Source organism: Falco punctatus (assembly GCF_963210335.1).
Source record: "Falco punctatus genome assembly, chromosome: 8".
NCBI lineage: Eukaryota > Metazoa > Chordata > Aves > Falconiformes > Falconidae > Falco > Falco punctatus.
In genome coordinates, this window is record NC_137588.1 from 34,242,851 (window position 1) to 34,259,411 (window position 16,561).

At 38.7% G+C, this 16,561-nt stretch overlaps 1 protein-coding gene across 4 annotated transcripts in view; it reads right to left on the minus strand.

Annotated features, from left to right (window-relative positions):
* Positions 1-16,561, minus strand: part of DPP10 (dipeptidyl peptidase like 10) — a 567,120-nt gene that overhangs the window by 43,471 nt on the left and 507,088 nt on the right. For all 4 annotated transcript variants that reach the window (XM_080399193.1, XM_080399192.1, XM_080399195.1 and 1 more), the window contains 3 exons: positions 13,506-13,626; positions 8,332-8,486; positions 5,020-5,117 (listed from right to left, as the gene is read on the minus strand). In XM_080399193.1, the coding sequence (XP_080255319.1) occupies positions 5,020-5,117; positions 8,332-8,486; positions 13,506-13,626 (374 nt within the window). The remainder of the gene's footprint in view (positions 1-5,019; positions 5,118-8,331; positions 8,487-13,505; positions 13,627-16,561) is intronic.

The window sequence follows — 16,561 nt, forward strand, 5'->3', positions numbered from 1 at the left end:
AAATTGCTCTAACTTTAAGCCAATGAGCTGATTATGAAAGCCTTGCTCATAAGAATATCTGGAAGATATTTAATATTTATAGCAATGGAAAAAGGAACCTTACTTTGATGGCTTTAATAGATTTGGATTTTGATAATAAACACAACAGGGTTCACCTTAAAAAAAAACCAACCAACCTATTATGCCCTACTAGTTTGCTGGCAAGTTGTTATCTAAGAAAGTAAACAACAGAAACTTGCCCCATGCAGAATGCTCTAGAATATTTACTATAATCTAAAATTATTTATATTGCTGTGTATTGAAAAGTGGATGAGAATTTACAGATACTAATAGACAATGTCATTCTCAGAAACACGTGCAAAACAACACAAATCGAGAACAACCTGCAAGGTCGCTAAGATAACTACAGTTTGTTAGTATTTTGGTATACTACACATGACTTTATCTATGCATACATTGCTGGATGTATTGCAGTTTTCTTCTGAGTCTAAGCCACAAGTATTTGGTTGGAAGGACTTTTTCTAGCTCCCCTTCCCATGGGTGGTGATGGCCACCATCCTAGTCAGGCTAACAAGCTCTGTTCCCCGCTTCCTTGGTGCTATGGGCCCTGGTCATGACCATCTTGGTAGCACGCTGATGGACCCTCTTCATCTCCTTTGAATCCCCAAGTTGGTGGGTGATGCTCTGCCTTTATGGGTAATCCAACCTCCCTCAGTCTGCTGGCCACACTCCCACAGGAGTCCAGCTCTGGTGACAGTAAGCACATGCTGTTGTCCCCTATTCAGCCCCAAGCACAAATCTCTCAGCAGAACAGCTGGGCAGGCAGCTGGGTCCCAGCCCCTGCTGACCCAAGGGCTTTTCCTGGCCCATGTGCAGCACTTGCATTTCTTCCTACTGAATAGGGAAGGGTATAATCAATAAATACTTTGGCATTGTGCGGGAAGGCTTCAATAAAGTATGTGAATATTTTTTTATCCTGTAGGCTTTGGCTGAGCAGATTACAGCCATTTGCTATAGGGTATGGGAGTGAATTAATCCTTTACATTAACCTTGTGAGATGGGTATTGTTATTGCCAAGTTACAAGACAGGGGAGGGGCCAAAGCTTGAAAGAAGTTTAGACACAGCATATCTAAGCAAAGCTAAAAGTAAACCCCAGTTTTCTTAATAGCAAATTGGACCCCCCTCCCAACCTTTCCCATTTCCAGTTAGAATCCAGTAAGCTTCACATTCCAAAGCAAGGCTGCCAGAGGTATAAAATCAAGCTTTCTAGATTCAAAAGGTGATTTCAAATTAGAAGTATATAAATATCCAAATGATTCTGTTGATTTGGATATGTGTGGATAACAAAAACACTGGTGAGGCTTGTAAAAGCATTATTTGAATTAATACAAACTCAATTTCTTAAGTGTTTTTGGTTTCATTACAAACGATTAAAGTTCATAATTTTTTTTTTTTTTTTCTACAAAGTCTGAAGGGTCTGGCTGTATACTTCAGTCTCTTCAAAAAGCAGGCACATATGAAATGAGAATGTAGATATCTAGCTTTTTTTTCAGGCATTTAACTACTATTGGAAAAAGTAAGTAAAAGGACTGAATTTCTTACGGTGCTTTTTAAAGCTACCTGGTCAGCAGTGTCTGGGAGTAGTGGGGAGCCGTTGTAGCTTGCTTACTATGGATGAGAATGGGGAAAGAAGACAGTGGGTGACCCCAACACTGAGACTTTCAAGAGTCAACACACAGTTCTAGCAGAAAAACATTTTCATCATATATGAAAGCACAGCTCTACTCTAATAACCGCAATTTCTTTCATGTGTTATTTCACGTTTTCTTGGTCTTAGCCTATTTTTACTTTGGAGAAGAAATGATTTTTTTCTGCCTGACAGGTCTAAATTCAAGCATGGAGTTTTAAAAATCAGCCTACATAATTTCTTCCTAACATATTAATACCTTAGATCTAAATAGCACCAGTTACAAGAATTCTTCAGTTGTCCTAAGTTACAGTGGTTTGCACTGACCACCTGCACACACTTTTTCAAGATTTGCAGCAGGAGGTATTAGCTTTCCAACTGGAACTTCAGGAGCTAGCAGTGTACGAATGCACACATACTTCATCTTCCATGTATACTGGCTTTCTAGGGCTAATGAGAAAAAAACCCTGCAGTACAAAATCGTGTTTGCCACTGACGAAAACATAATGTAATTGTACGCATGGAATGGAAACACCGAGGGGGAAACAGTAATTGCACAGAATGCAAGCACACGCTTAAAGGGAGACTGTCAGTCTTTTTGTGGCATTAACAGTGCACAGTAGATGGTAATTTTTTTTCCACAGAATCAAACTTTCAGGAGTAAATCTAAAAACGTTATTGCTATTTTTATATCAGAATAGCCTGAACAAAGGTTGGGAAATATTACCAAGCACATTTATAGAATCACTGCAAGAAGTAAATGAAGGCAGAACACTGAATTTACTCCATCTTGCATCGAGTTCCCAGATGTCCTAAAAATCAGAGAAATAGTTTTCTGTATTCAGAGGTCCTGCACTGCACACAATTTGGGGAGAGTTAAGAATGTGAATGTTACTTTTTGCAGTTATAAGTAACAGAAGCCCTCTTCCCTATCCATTTGTGCTTTCTTTGTGTAGGAATCTCTCCCGTAATAGCAGTTGGTTATAACTTGCACAACACTAAGTCCAGAATGTCCCTGCCCTGAAAGATCCATACAGCTATATATGATAGCGTCCCATTCCATTTAATACTGAAAGACTCCCATGACCTATTTACCAATGACTCCATAGTGAATGGATTAGAAAGGTATTGAGAAAGAGAGACCACTGAAGTGGCTACTACTTTTAGTAAAAAACCCAATGCTTTCAAAAACCCCTCCCAACCATTACAAATTCCAAGGATTTACACTCTAGAAAGGCCTGTTCAAAGATCATTCTTCATATCTATATACATTGATCTACAGATATATACAGATTGATGACCAGTGTGATAACTGACTGCTACTCAAATCCAGAGTCAGAATGCAAGACTTACAGTACACTTGGCTCACAACTGTATAATTTTTCTGAATTTTACATCACGGACATTATACCTTAACAGCTAAAACTGAGATGAAACTAACTTTTTTCACAGTTTTAAGTAGTTTTACTTGGTCTTCTGATAACACTAACAAACCAGAAACATTAAACATGAATATTATTTCAATTAAACAGCAACAATATCTCAAAACCTTTATCAAGGACTCAAAAATCTGGCAAAGATGCCTGTTAGGGCTCACAAAAGAAATTCCAAATTGAGCTACTGCTAGCCTTCAGCTGCAAGATGCAGAAGAGCTTTTAAGATACCAATATTCGTTCATTTGATTCTACTTTTATTTTCAACCTGCTGGGGAGGAAGAATGAACCTGAAACATCTAGTGGGAAACCATAACATCTGAAGATTTCCAAGATATTTTTTTTCTTGAGATTTACATATTGCTTTCTCATTTAACTTCTTCGTGCCTTCTGACATTTAAAGGACGATTTTAATGCTGTTTGAGAGAGTGAAGATGCTAATCTTGACAGCAAGAAATCTCTTTCAGATCTTACAGCACTACTTAAATTAATGAAGGGTTAGCAAGCAGCAGGAGATTTTATTACGTTTTTCAGTAGTGGCCCATCAACAGAAAGAAAATACTTCAAAAAGCACAACTCATTTGGAATCATTCCTTTCACTAACACAATCAGTAAGAATTCCAGCTGACACAAATAATTGCAAGGCATAATTCACCATTAAACCATTCCTGCACTAAATTAGGGTACCTCAATTTGTGTAGAAGAGAGCTATGCCAGCTGAAAAGTGGCTACAATGGTTGTGAATCAGTGCCCACTGTTAACATCCTGATTGTTTTGGGAACAATTACCATAAAATCTTTTGGGTTTTGTAGGAACTGCAAAAACAACTACTACACACAGAGGTGTTTGTTTGTTTGTTTTTAGCTAGGGGTAACTTTATGATTGCCAATCCCTCTCATGCTGTTCTCCATCTGAAAATGCCCTGAATAAAGACAGAAAGTGGCACTTGCCTTGCCTTTAGACTGGAGCCAGATCTGGACTGTAGTAACTGTTGTTGTTGTTACTATTATTATTATTATTATCTCTATTATATAACATTTTAGGGCTAGAAGACCATTAGTATGTGCACTGAAACCACAGCAGGAATTTAATCAATATGACTGCAATTTTACAAACTGGAATACACATACAGCAAGGGATGAAAATTTTCTTGCCTTTAAACAAAAGGTTCAAGGCATCTCAGGTGAGGACAGGTGATCAGGAGCTCAGCTTAAGACAGTAATTTTAGCAGAAGAGTCACCAGCTGCAGCCAGACCTCATTACTTCAGTCCCCAAGTTAACGGGACTGTTAAATTAGCTCACTGGTTCTGTAGCAGTTTCTCCTGATAAACACCACCCTTAGTCTCTGTGATCTGGTGGCATTGCATCTCACCTGTCACCTCACTGCATCTGTCAGTCGTGACGAGACACAAAATTTTCCATAACCTATTAGATTTGAAAAGTTCAGAATATTTCTCTCTAAATGATGAAACACCCTGCTGATGTGTTCTGTGCATTTATAAGACACTTCCATATGCTGCAATCTAATTTCAGAAACGGAAAGCAACAAGTTGGCACACAGCAAGGAGAGGCTGGGAGTGAATGCAGTAATGACCTCAGAAGCTGGGAAGTGTTCAGCCCCCTTCACCATAGCTTAGGATTCTTAATTTCCTGGATTTCAAGTACATTGGAGCTTCCCAGGAAATCACACATGACCAGATCTGAGATCCTTGTGATTTCTAAGAGGAGCATCAATCCAGTCCAGCTGTATTTTATTTTATCATGTTCAGCCACAGGGATGGAGAGCACATGCATTCCAGTCTAAGATAAGTGTTGTTCTCAGGTAAAAAGGCAATGATTAGCCTAAGAGACAGTCAGGTTAAATCAAATATGAGTTTCAAAACAATTAAATTATATACCTTGATTTAAAGCTGTCAGGTGGCATCAGTTCCAAGGTATGCGCTGGTCCATACAGATTAACCACAAACAGCTTTATTGTTGGGTTTGTTTGACCTGCCTTTGAAAAAAAAAAAATTAGGAGCTTTAGAGGCACTGAGTCACTGACAGCTAAATAGACTCACTCACTGACACAATTCAGTACCTTTACAATAATGAGAAGTTATTACAATTTAAAAATCTTAAATGTTAAAACATGAATTTCACAGCCATATGAATTACACAGCCAAAAATAAGAAGCATTACATTAGTTCAGTAATTCTCCCACTGCCCTTTACTGACCACAGACCCCCCTGTGCAGAGCAAGTGACCAATGCTAGAAGTGGCTTGGCCCAGTTCAGTGAAGTCAGCTGCAAAAACACAGTTCCTAGACCAGCAGTTAGAGCAGCCTCCAGCACAGTCTCTTCCAGACACTATCGTTCCTTCTTCCAAAAAGCTGCATGACCTATATCTGGGATAGTATTCCTCCTCTTCCTCCTATCCCTTCTCTTTCTTTACCAATTTCCCCCAGTCTTCCTTCCCTGGTTTGCTGCGTTGGAAATCTTTATTTTTGGCCCTGTTAAGGACCAGCTGCTTTGGCAGGCCAGCTCTAAGAGAAACAAAATGCACTTTGTTGCTAAAGGGGAATAAAATGGCAGTATGATATATATATCTCTACTGGGAAGAATCTGATGAATCCTGAGGATCTACAGGGAGGTGAGACTCATCCTTCTCACAGTAACATGGCTCATTAGTAAAGGATGTTCCTGAGATGAACAGGAAGGGCTGGCAATAGAAATCAAGGCTCTGCAGGACTGCAAGGAGGTGCTACTGGTCCCACACCCCTGTCCTAGCTATATCACACTCAAGCTTCTTTTTCAGGGAAGTCGCAGGAGTCACACAATGCTATCTATATAGCATCCTTGGGATACGGGGAATGAAAAGTGGTTCTCTCAATGGGGCTGACTCCTGTTTCATACTGGAAGGACAAGGTAAAATCACTGATTCTACAGATTTAATCATAATATTCTACAAAAGCTGTATATCTGGCTCTTCACAGGGGTATTATGAAATGCAAAATATCTTGGCTGAAATAAACGCACAAATTCCCTTTAGAAATTGGACTTATCTCCCAATATAGTCTGCATGCTGTATCCACTCATTTCTGAGTAGTATGGCAGACAAGAAAGTGGCATTTGTGTATTTTCACTAGTGCTACAAAAAAAAAAAAAAGTTTTGAAAACGGATTTAATTAGACTCCTGGAATTTCATACTTTTTTTTCCATAAAAACTTTCACATTTGCCTCAATAGAAATGTGGTCTTTCAAAGGCATCCTTTGCATGAAGGCAGCTTGCAGAAATGTAAGACTGTGGAACAAAACCACTGAAAGATCAAGTCCTTAGGACACAACTGCAGCCTCCTTACATCCTTTGAACCTGACATTGACTGCACAGTGGTATCCGAGTACTCTCACTGGGAGGGCTGCCATGAGTAATTACTATCCAGCACGAGTACGAGTTGTAGAGAGATGCTCTAAATCTGTGCTGGCCCCTGTGCCTGAAACGAAGCACAGCGCTGCCCCAGCTCTGCCATCACCAGTCCTGCTCCAGATGGGACAGAGGGGTCTGTGGCACAGCACAGCCTGAGCTGGCCTCTGCTCAGGGCTGTACCGCCCCGATGTCCTGTCCCCGCCACAGACACACAGCGTGCAGTTCTCATGTCCACGTCTCTCCCTCGAGAGCCTCAGCTGCTCTACCACTCAGGGTCTCCCCATGACAATTTAAATAGTGTAAATCCTGTATGATACCCAAAACGTCTGTTCAGTAGCACAAGAACCCTTTATGCCGAAATCCTACTTGTTCTCAATCTATTTATCAAAACTTAAACTTCCTTTTTAATTCTGTGCTTATGACGTACACAGATGTGCGTGGTCCAGTATTCACAAACACACGTGGGTCTAATTTTATTTTTTAATCATAGACACAATTTTCTCCTATGGTTTGAATCTATAATAAAGACTAAACCTTTTTTTCATCTCTGTTGCCATACCACAAGCTTCATTACCAATTAATGGTGTTTAACGGGTAGCTAAATTGGCATTAAATGAAGACATTAAATAAAGATAATGTTTTTTCATTAACGAGATTACTGAAGTAGTATTGTGCATCACTTTTATGCTGAATTGCTAATGAAACGGAATTACTCATTTCTTGTTTACAAAGCTGATTTTTAAAAATATTCCTTTTTTTTTCCTTTGCTCTGGCACCCAAGGCCTTTTGCCAATGCAAGTATGTAAACTACCTCTGAAAATACTGTTATTTCATTATGTTAGAGTATTATTTCATAGCACAAATACATTATATTTATATTATGCATATTATTGTTTCATAGTACCTGGTACAGTCTAACTGTCCACCCATCAAGAATAGCGAGTCATCGCCAAAAATTGGTATCAGGAATAGGGGAACTAGTATTTTCTAAAGCCCTCAATGAGCTTCCCTTGTAATGTCAAAGAAGTACCACATACATGGACCTACATATCTGGTCAGAAAGGAACTCAGACACTTTGAAACTGCATGCATAGGATGGATAAACTGATTAAGCTGGAAGGGAATACCAGTGCTGGAGCGCAGCACAAAAGCAATGGGCTGGGGAGGCACCGAATCAGGAAATCCCCAGAAAACAAGGACTGATCTCACACATAATCCTTGTCTGTGCAGTTCTTTCACTTATCAACACAAGTCTAAAAAAACTTCTCTACATCTTCTGAAACTGAGCAATCATCCAATTTTTCATATATATCTTTTCTCTCATTTTGATGGCCAGGAAAATATTCTATTGTGGTTTATCTTATTCAAGGCCAATCTGTCACATTCATTAACAGCATAATTTACTGAGATCTACATAACTGCAACAGAACTTGCCCTGCCCTCTGCACACAGTGTGTGTGACTCCAGTGCAGTTGTGACAGTATCTTTTTCTCTCTGCAATCCTTCAAACATACTACACTTGTTTCAGAACTAGTGGATTGATTTTACCAAGCCATATATCAATGATGAAATGACTATGAATTAGTTTGTCTGCTGCTCCCTCACTCGATAGTTTCTTTCCAGCAAAAGTTGTTATAGTCTACTGGGGGGGAAAAAAAAAAAAAAAAAAAGTGTTTAACATTTCCTGAAAAGCAATATGAACAAAATCAGCCTCTGTTACTGCCTACAAACACTCCTTCCATATGGTTGAATAGTACCACTGAACAAGGAAGAGAAAGTGGGGGTCGTGCTCACACTCATCTTACCTTAGGATATGGATACTGCTTTCCTTTGGGATATAGACCTCCAGTAAACCGGGGAATAACCATGTTTGGTACCAGAGAGTCATTTATGGTCAGGAACGCCAGTCTTTCACCATCTGGAGACCACCAGTGGGCAACATGGGAATGAAGAACTTCCTCTGCAAAATCAGATGTCCTTAGGGTCCATAAAAATAACTCCGACATAATTCCCAGCTCATTCAGTTGGCACAGATTTTTTTTCTTTCTGCGTCTATTTGAAATGCGTCTGTTGTAATTTCAGTAATTTCACATTATCCTGGGTTGAACGTTTGGATAACAAGGCATATCAAAAGACCAAACTTAACCATTTTCCTCAAATGAATACTTTCGTTGGCATCAATAAATCATCTAAACATGTAAGATTATTGCAACTGCCATATGTTTAGTTTCTATTGCATTCCATTAGGTGTGTTTAATTCATTTTTAAATGATTTGGACCATTTTAATAGACACTTTTTTTTCAGAATTGTCAACTTTTTTTTTTTTTTTTCTTCTCTTTTTCCATTAACATATAACTTCAGTATACCTGATTTCTCTGAGCTGTGACACCTGGTAACATGCAGGTCCTCATACAGTGATATTTATTAAATTATTTCTGGATGCAATATTTTGACTTTCTTGTCTCAGTCTAATGTCAGCTTTAATTTTTTAAAAGTTTAGTTTTTCTGCAACGTAAGTCTTTGAAAATCCAATCAAAAATTATTATTTTTATTCAAATTTTATTTGACTTCCAAATGAAAATAATTCTCCAAAATGTCATGCAATGTTATCTTACGTTTACTGTCATTGTATTTCATATTTGAATGAAACAAAGCAGAATCAACCATAGAAGCAGCACCCAAACTCCTGGAACCCCAGTAAAGCAGCTCCTGACCAATTCCAAATTCACTCTGTACACGTCTCCTGTCTTCCACTTGTGGGAGATTTTTTTCATTATGTATTTGAAATATTGACTTGTTTGGTGAGCATTTTATATTTAAATTTGAAGAATTTGGCTGGAAACACTAATTGAGAATAGTATACTAATGGGAACAGAGGCCTGAATGCACACCGAATTTAAAAGCTCAACTACAAAACTGAAACTGTCAATAAAGACTCTTCAGGATGCTAATCAGGTTCTGAAATTTATGAAGCAGCTTAATGGGTTGAATTATCTAAGGTTAGGTGCAATGAAGCTGGGACCTGTATTCAAAGTCTTATATTCTGGCTCATGCTTCTCTCCCTGGCTGGACAACTAAAACCTTATACACAGGTGTCTTGTTTTCAGCTGGGATGGACTTAGTTATCTTCTTAGGAGCTAGTGCGGTGCTGTGTTTTGGCTTTGACATGAGACTTTTCAGTTCCTCAGGCCTTGCTAGTAAAAAGGCTGGAGGGGCACAAGGAACTGGGAGGGGACACAGCCAGGTCAGCTCACCCGAACAAGCCAGAGCAGTGTTCCGTCCCATGGGACACCGTGCCTGGTATATGCCCCTGGGGGCTGGCCGGGGCAGGCAGGTCACTGCTCGGGGACTGGCTGCGCATTGGGCCGGTGAGCAGTTGTGTTGTGCACCACGTGTTCCCTTCTTCCTTTCCCTCTGGATGTTATTCTTTCCCTTCCCCTTTTCATTATAACTGTTATTGTCATTAGTCAGTGTTATTAGTTCTTTCTTTTTTATTCTATTTCAATTATTAAATTGTTCTTATCTCAACCCCCGAGTTTTACATTCCTTTCCAACTCTCCTCCCCGTCCCTGTGGGTGAGGGGGGAGTGATCCAGCGGCTGCGCAGTACTTAGTTACCAGCCGGGGTTAAACCACGACAACAGGAGAACCGCAGAGAATGGATGGTGAATGTCGGATAGGAAAAATTGCAATTGTGTTTGTTTTAAAATATTAGTGTGCATTTAAACAAGGTTATTCACACAAAGAGAAGCTATTCCCAAATGTTTTGGAATGTAAAAAATGCTAATAACAAACTCATGTAAATGATAGAGGAAAATAAATGTCAAAAAGAGGAACAGTTCTCAATTCAACTAAAAACCTCTTAACTTCATCTGGACAATAGTCAGCCTGGTCAGTTTTGGATGCTATTAAAAACTCTACTGAAAGTAGAGGGCCGCTTTAAGTTAAACAACAGTTAAAGGCAAAGAAGCAGTATAGTCATTCCTGCCACATGGACTGTGGCTCTCCAGGGTGTATAGACAGAATTCCCTTTTACCTGACTTTAATTATGCATATTGTGAAGAGCCCACTGCGTGCCTGCATCCTGGGGAAGCCAAAGCGTTCTCCGTAACCAAGAAACACAACAGCTATTTGGGCCAGGGATTAAAAAACTTGGAAAAGAATGGGCAAAATCACTTAAGGAAGGCTTTAGGACACGTATCAGGAGGAAGGCTTTGTGATGTGTATCACCTCCCACAGTATTTCAGAAACTTCCTAGTCCCAGACTAGACACTTTTTGCTTTTCCTTCTCATGACAAAGGTATGTGTATAACTGTAGAGACAGGGAACAAGAAGAACAAACTAGGGTGGTAACTGATGTGGAGGTATAAGACATTTGGATGAATACGACTTGTAAAAAAATTGGCTTCTTTTTAAAAAAATGAGAAGCAGTCTTGTGGCTGTTTTGAAAATCAGCCAGGTATGAGACTTGGTATCTGTGTGTTCACAGGCAGAAATCACCCACAGCACATATGAAAAGGTCTGTGTTTTGCTGTTAGCTAAAGAAATTTCATGAAGCTCTAAAGCTTTTCAGTCCTTAAATATTAATTAATAAAACTTGTCCATAGGAACAGTGGGCACACACAGAGAAGCAGGAGCAAAACCTCAGACAACCATCGCTGCCATTATCATGCGAGCTGCTCCTGTTCTTTCCAAGTTGCTCCATTCTCTTTTTCTGTTCATCATGAAATATTTGCAGCTTAAAGGAATAGTCATTTATTTTAGCAACAACTTTGTTGATCTTTAGAACAAATGAAGTTACAAAAAATCCACATCAACTTTTTCAGATACTGTTTCTGAGACACATAGGTAAACTGAAACATCAAACAAAAAACGCATATTGGCATGTTTCAAATAAAAGAGATTAGGTTGTATTCTCTTTAGTTCTTAAATGTAGATCTCTTCAATACAGAGGTCCAAATCATAAAAAAAAAGCCCACATCTCTTCCATTAAAATATGTCCTTAAACTTCTATCTGGATAATTCTTAGATGGTGTCTACTCCATCCCTTCGAGACAGCTCAAATAAAACACCTGGCGAATACCAGAACAGATCAGTTGGTTTAGGTAATGTTTTGTGTCCCTTCCAGCCTGAATTATCCTATGATATCCTTATGATCCCTAGCAGACCAGGAAGGAATGTTTATTTAAAGAATTGCATATTACATTTCGTTCTGTGGAATAGAGCTGTATAATGATGTATATCATTCACTGTACGTCATTCACTGCAGCTCCATGCTGCACCCAGCTGCACCCCAAAGAGAAGAGAAACAGAGGCTGCCCTCCTCTGAACAGGTGTCCTCAAAATGCTTGCAGAATTGGAGCCAGAATTGCCTTGTTGCATCCATGACTGTGACTTACTGAATTCACTTTGTTTTAGCAAATACACCATATACTATGCCAACTTCAATGAGCTCTATATGCTTAAATTCTTCAATTTGCATGCAGTCATGTTAGATTTGAAGAATATGAAGTGCACATAAAACCATATTCCATTCCAAAGATGTCCTTTGCCCTTAACTTTTGAAATATGCTGCTACATTAAAACATTTCAAAACTTCACTCAAAACTTTGAAAGTGGTAACTATCAGACACAGGCATTTATACAGTTATGGGATGCAAGCCACTATTCTAATTTCAGAGTTTACTTGGGCAGAAATTTAAAAAAAATCCCAATGTGACCTATCTGCTTGTAACTATTGAAATGCCAAGAGGTATAGGTAGACCATTTCTAAGGGCCACACTGAAGTGCCTTGCTGTATGGTGTAACACCACCCCTAAAAAACACTCTGCCCTGCAAAACTCTACGTGTGAGAAGTTATATATTACAGGTAACCAAGTATTTAACACTGAGATATTTATCTATAAAATTCATGAGTCCCATAGAAAGCATAACTGTAATTTGTATTGATTCTAAGCTCTTGCACCAAGCTGGATAATCTGCTCCCATTTGTTTTTCTTTATTATCACGTTAAAAGCATTTTGGGTGCAGAGAGAAACATTCTGCAGTATTATACAGAAAAGACAGCTTCAGAAGCCAGAGGATATCACAGACTGACCTGTCCTCCTCTCCATTTTGGCTCTGCTTGCTAGCAACAGCAAGCTTTCCTGGAGTCTAGGCCAGGCTGATTTAAGCAAAACTAGCAGCCACTGTTGAGGTAACAGTATGACACTTTTAAGATCTTGTCAAAGCACTCAGATCAGACTCAGGCATGTTCTTAAAGTCAAACATGACATTACTGCCCTGGTTGAGGGGCTGGAGTCTCCCGTGAGTCATGCTAGCACACAGCACACCAGCACCACCCAGGCTGAAGGAGAGATACTGATACAGATCAAGTGAGGCACTAAGCAGTACCATCTTTCAGCACCTTTCATGACGTATCCAGCAGTAAAAAAGAAAACATAGCCAATTCTGCTTCTATGCTACAATTCTTCTGTGCCTTCTTCTATTAGCATGTTTAATTGTAAACAGATCACCACTGTTCATGAAAGCAAAAGAATCCTTTCCCTCCTCACTTGCATTGTAAACCCAGAATAGCTCCAAAGGTATGAATGGAGTTTTTCTAGGTAAGTGAAACATACAGGGGGGTTAGTTTTATTTGAATAGCTCTATTTGAAATGCCAGCCCTGGTAAGTCGGTAGTAAAATCCCACATCAATATTTCACTACCATAGCACTTTTCACATGCTACCTAGTGTTCACAATACATTTGATACATTCTGCTAGAAAATAAATTCCTCTTTCTCAGAAAATATTGTTATATGCAAAACAGAAGTCAATACAAAGTATGAATAGTTACAAAGGCAATCTTGCAAGAAAATAACAAGGCAAAGCAAAAATAACCTTAGATGGCATTTCCTGAAATAAATAGATTCATGCTGTTGGGTCTGTACAAGAACCTCTCATCTGTTTTAATAAACATATATATTTTTCCAGCTTACCTTCATATAACCAGTCTGCAATTCCATTAAAAATAATTCCTTCTTTTCCTGAAGATGTCAGGCGCAATGAGCTACTCTTTACATCTGGCTGATAGTAGATGTTATTTTCAAAAATATAAATCTGGATGAGGTAAGAGAGACGGGGAGAAAAAAGAACATTTTGGTAGCTATAAATGAATGTTCGGCAATGAAAACATTATTTCCTCAGGCTCAGAACAGTCTACAGAATAATTCAGCATGAGTTTTCACCCACAGTGCCTTCATATTTCCTTTTATTATCAATTTGGACAAACTAAGCAAACTTTTAATACTTACACCAAGCCAAATTCTTCCTTTGAAATTGTCTTCCCAGTTGAAATGTTTCTATTCACTTTATGAAGTATTACTAAATTCCTCAGAATCATACAGGAGTCAAGTTTTATAACAGTTGAACAGATAAAGAAATTTTCCATTAATTCCATTCTATCTAATAAAATCATCTGGTTTTCTAGCTCTGAAATTAGACACACTTCTGGCAAGTACATACCGCACAGTACATACATCATAAATGTTAGCTACAGCTTTATATCATGGTGTGAGAACACACTTGTAAAGCAAAAATAAATAGCAGACTGGCATTAACTTTTTTCAGCTTGCTGACCCTGTTTCTGACTGACACACAAACATTTTACCTATAGTGTGCTATATAATTGCCCTTTATTTTCAAGTCTAGGCTACTCCTCTCTTTCTGCAAGTAACAGACTAGAGTGACAGTTCTTTCTCCTGCCACTTCTCAGCCTTGTCTGCTTTTCTTTCCCCACTCACTTTGTTGCAAAGGATTTCAAGATCACTCATTTTGTGAAACTGAGCTCCAAGCTCCATGAAGAAGTGCAATAAAAGAAAGATAGAGGCCAAACCCCCAATGACAATAATAATAAAAGACTTTGGAGGAGTATGGTGATGGCAAAAAGGGCAGGAGACACACACAGTGACGATCAGGAATGTTTATGACATGGAAATTCTTCCATACTCAGGCATATGCCACAAGGAGCTGTATGCCTGCCTCTCTGCTATCAGCCAGGAGACCTTTGAGCACTTCACTGCAACACAATTTAGGCACCTGTTGCCCCAAACTTCTCCACTGGCCCTATCTTTCCCAGTCCACATTCCTAAGAAACAAACATCTGAGATACTAACAAGCCAAAACCTGTAGACTGGTATAAAAAGCAGAACCACAGCTACCAGTATTTCCTGTAAAAATGCTCTTAATCCTTTTTTTGTCCGTACTCCTGCATTCCTCATTTTCCTGAGTTGGCAACGCCTGTGGCTAGACTCATCTTTCAGCTATAATCGTCTCAGAGTTGTAGCCTTTTTCTTTACATTTTTTGTTAAATTGCAATGGTGACATACGTGCTTGCATAGATTAACAATGGAATCAAACTAACATCAGTATTATGCACCATCGTGATCCACACCAAGAAAACACAGCTAACCGCACTAGAGAAGCCACACACCATAGAAGTTTTTGTTACATGATTTCATCAATGTACACTGATACAAGGAGTCTCAGGGATTGCTAACGTGAAGTAAATATATTTCCACCAAAGAACGTTTTAAAAGCCTAGTCATTTGTCATTCTCATACTTCTATGATAAACGACTTTTGGGAAAATACTAACCAGAAAGCAAAGTTTTATTATCACTGTTACTGCCATTCTCTTTGCTACTACATTACCATCTGAAATAGATTTCCCTACGAGTCCCCAAACTAACGGCATTTCTGACTTTTAACAGTAGCCACTTCATGATTTCTGCTGCAAAAAGCAATAAAGCTGATGTTTTTTCATACCATGAGCAATGCAATCATTTTAACTATTACTGGGAAACAAGGGTGATTTGGAACGAGTTCTTTATGGTCAGAAATTCAAAACTTGGCAGTGAGTTCAAAACTGAAGGATTAGAGAACGCTGGACATATGGACAAACAATTCTTGTCAAAGTGTATTTCAACACTGAAAATGTACATGTTTTTCTAAGGTAAAAGAAACAAACAGAAGTAACAACAAGGCATGGTTAATTGCTTAACCAAGAAAAACAAATTGATTTAGCCAAGTACTTTCTATTTAAGTAAACTAAAAATATTCCTATCAGACTAGATTACAGATAGCGTAAGTAGTGGGAACCACTCTACTGACTATTGCTTAGTAAGGAGCAATTTCTTACAGTTGACAATCTCTACTTACATAAACAACTGCTTTCAGGAGATTACAAAAAATAAAAAAGGCACTTGATCAAATGATTCTATTTTGTTTAAGCTTCTTTAATTAAATGAGCTTAATCTAATCCATTTTGAAGATCAGAAGTATCATTTTTGCTTCTCTCCTCTTTTTCAGGCCATTTGTATTTTTAATGGTGAAGATACCCATAGTGTCTAGTCTCTGCAATGAAAAACTTTAATTTAAAGCCATCATTGCCAGTCAAAGCACAGGATTAAGAACTACTTGTTTTATGACTGAACCATGAAAAGGTCTTTAATCCTGTTATTACTAGTTAGCAGGCATTGCTAATTCCATTTGACACATTTCAGACAAGTAAATATCTCAGAAGGAATACTGACTGTTGTGCCACTGATTGACTGCTGGCTTCCTCTGCTTTACACCCCATTGATTTCATAAACTGGCTTTGTCTCCATCCTCAGCCACCCTCTAAACATCCCCACAATCCTCTTAGTTTACTCTGTCATGTGAAGTTTCCCTTCTCTCCTCATTACTTGTGACGTACATTTTTTCAACTTTGAAAGCTACGCCCAAGAACAATATTTTTTCTTGAACATATGGATCAGAACATTTAAAAGTTCTTCTAAAACTTCAAAGCCACCCAGTGGCTCCCTCCCTACCCAGCCTCAAGCTCATTCCTTACTTGAATTTAACATTAAAAATGATGAATTTATGTTCCTTTGCAAAACATTCATGAAATACAAGCATTCATGTTCCTCCACATAACTAAACAGCATGCAAATGCACATCGATGATTTAGGGTTGGCACACTGGCAAGTTATTGCTCTGCACTGCCTGCAGCG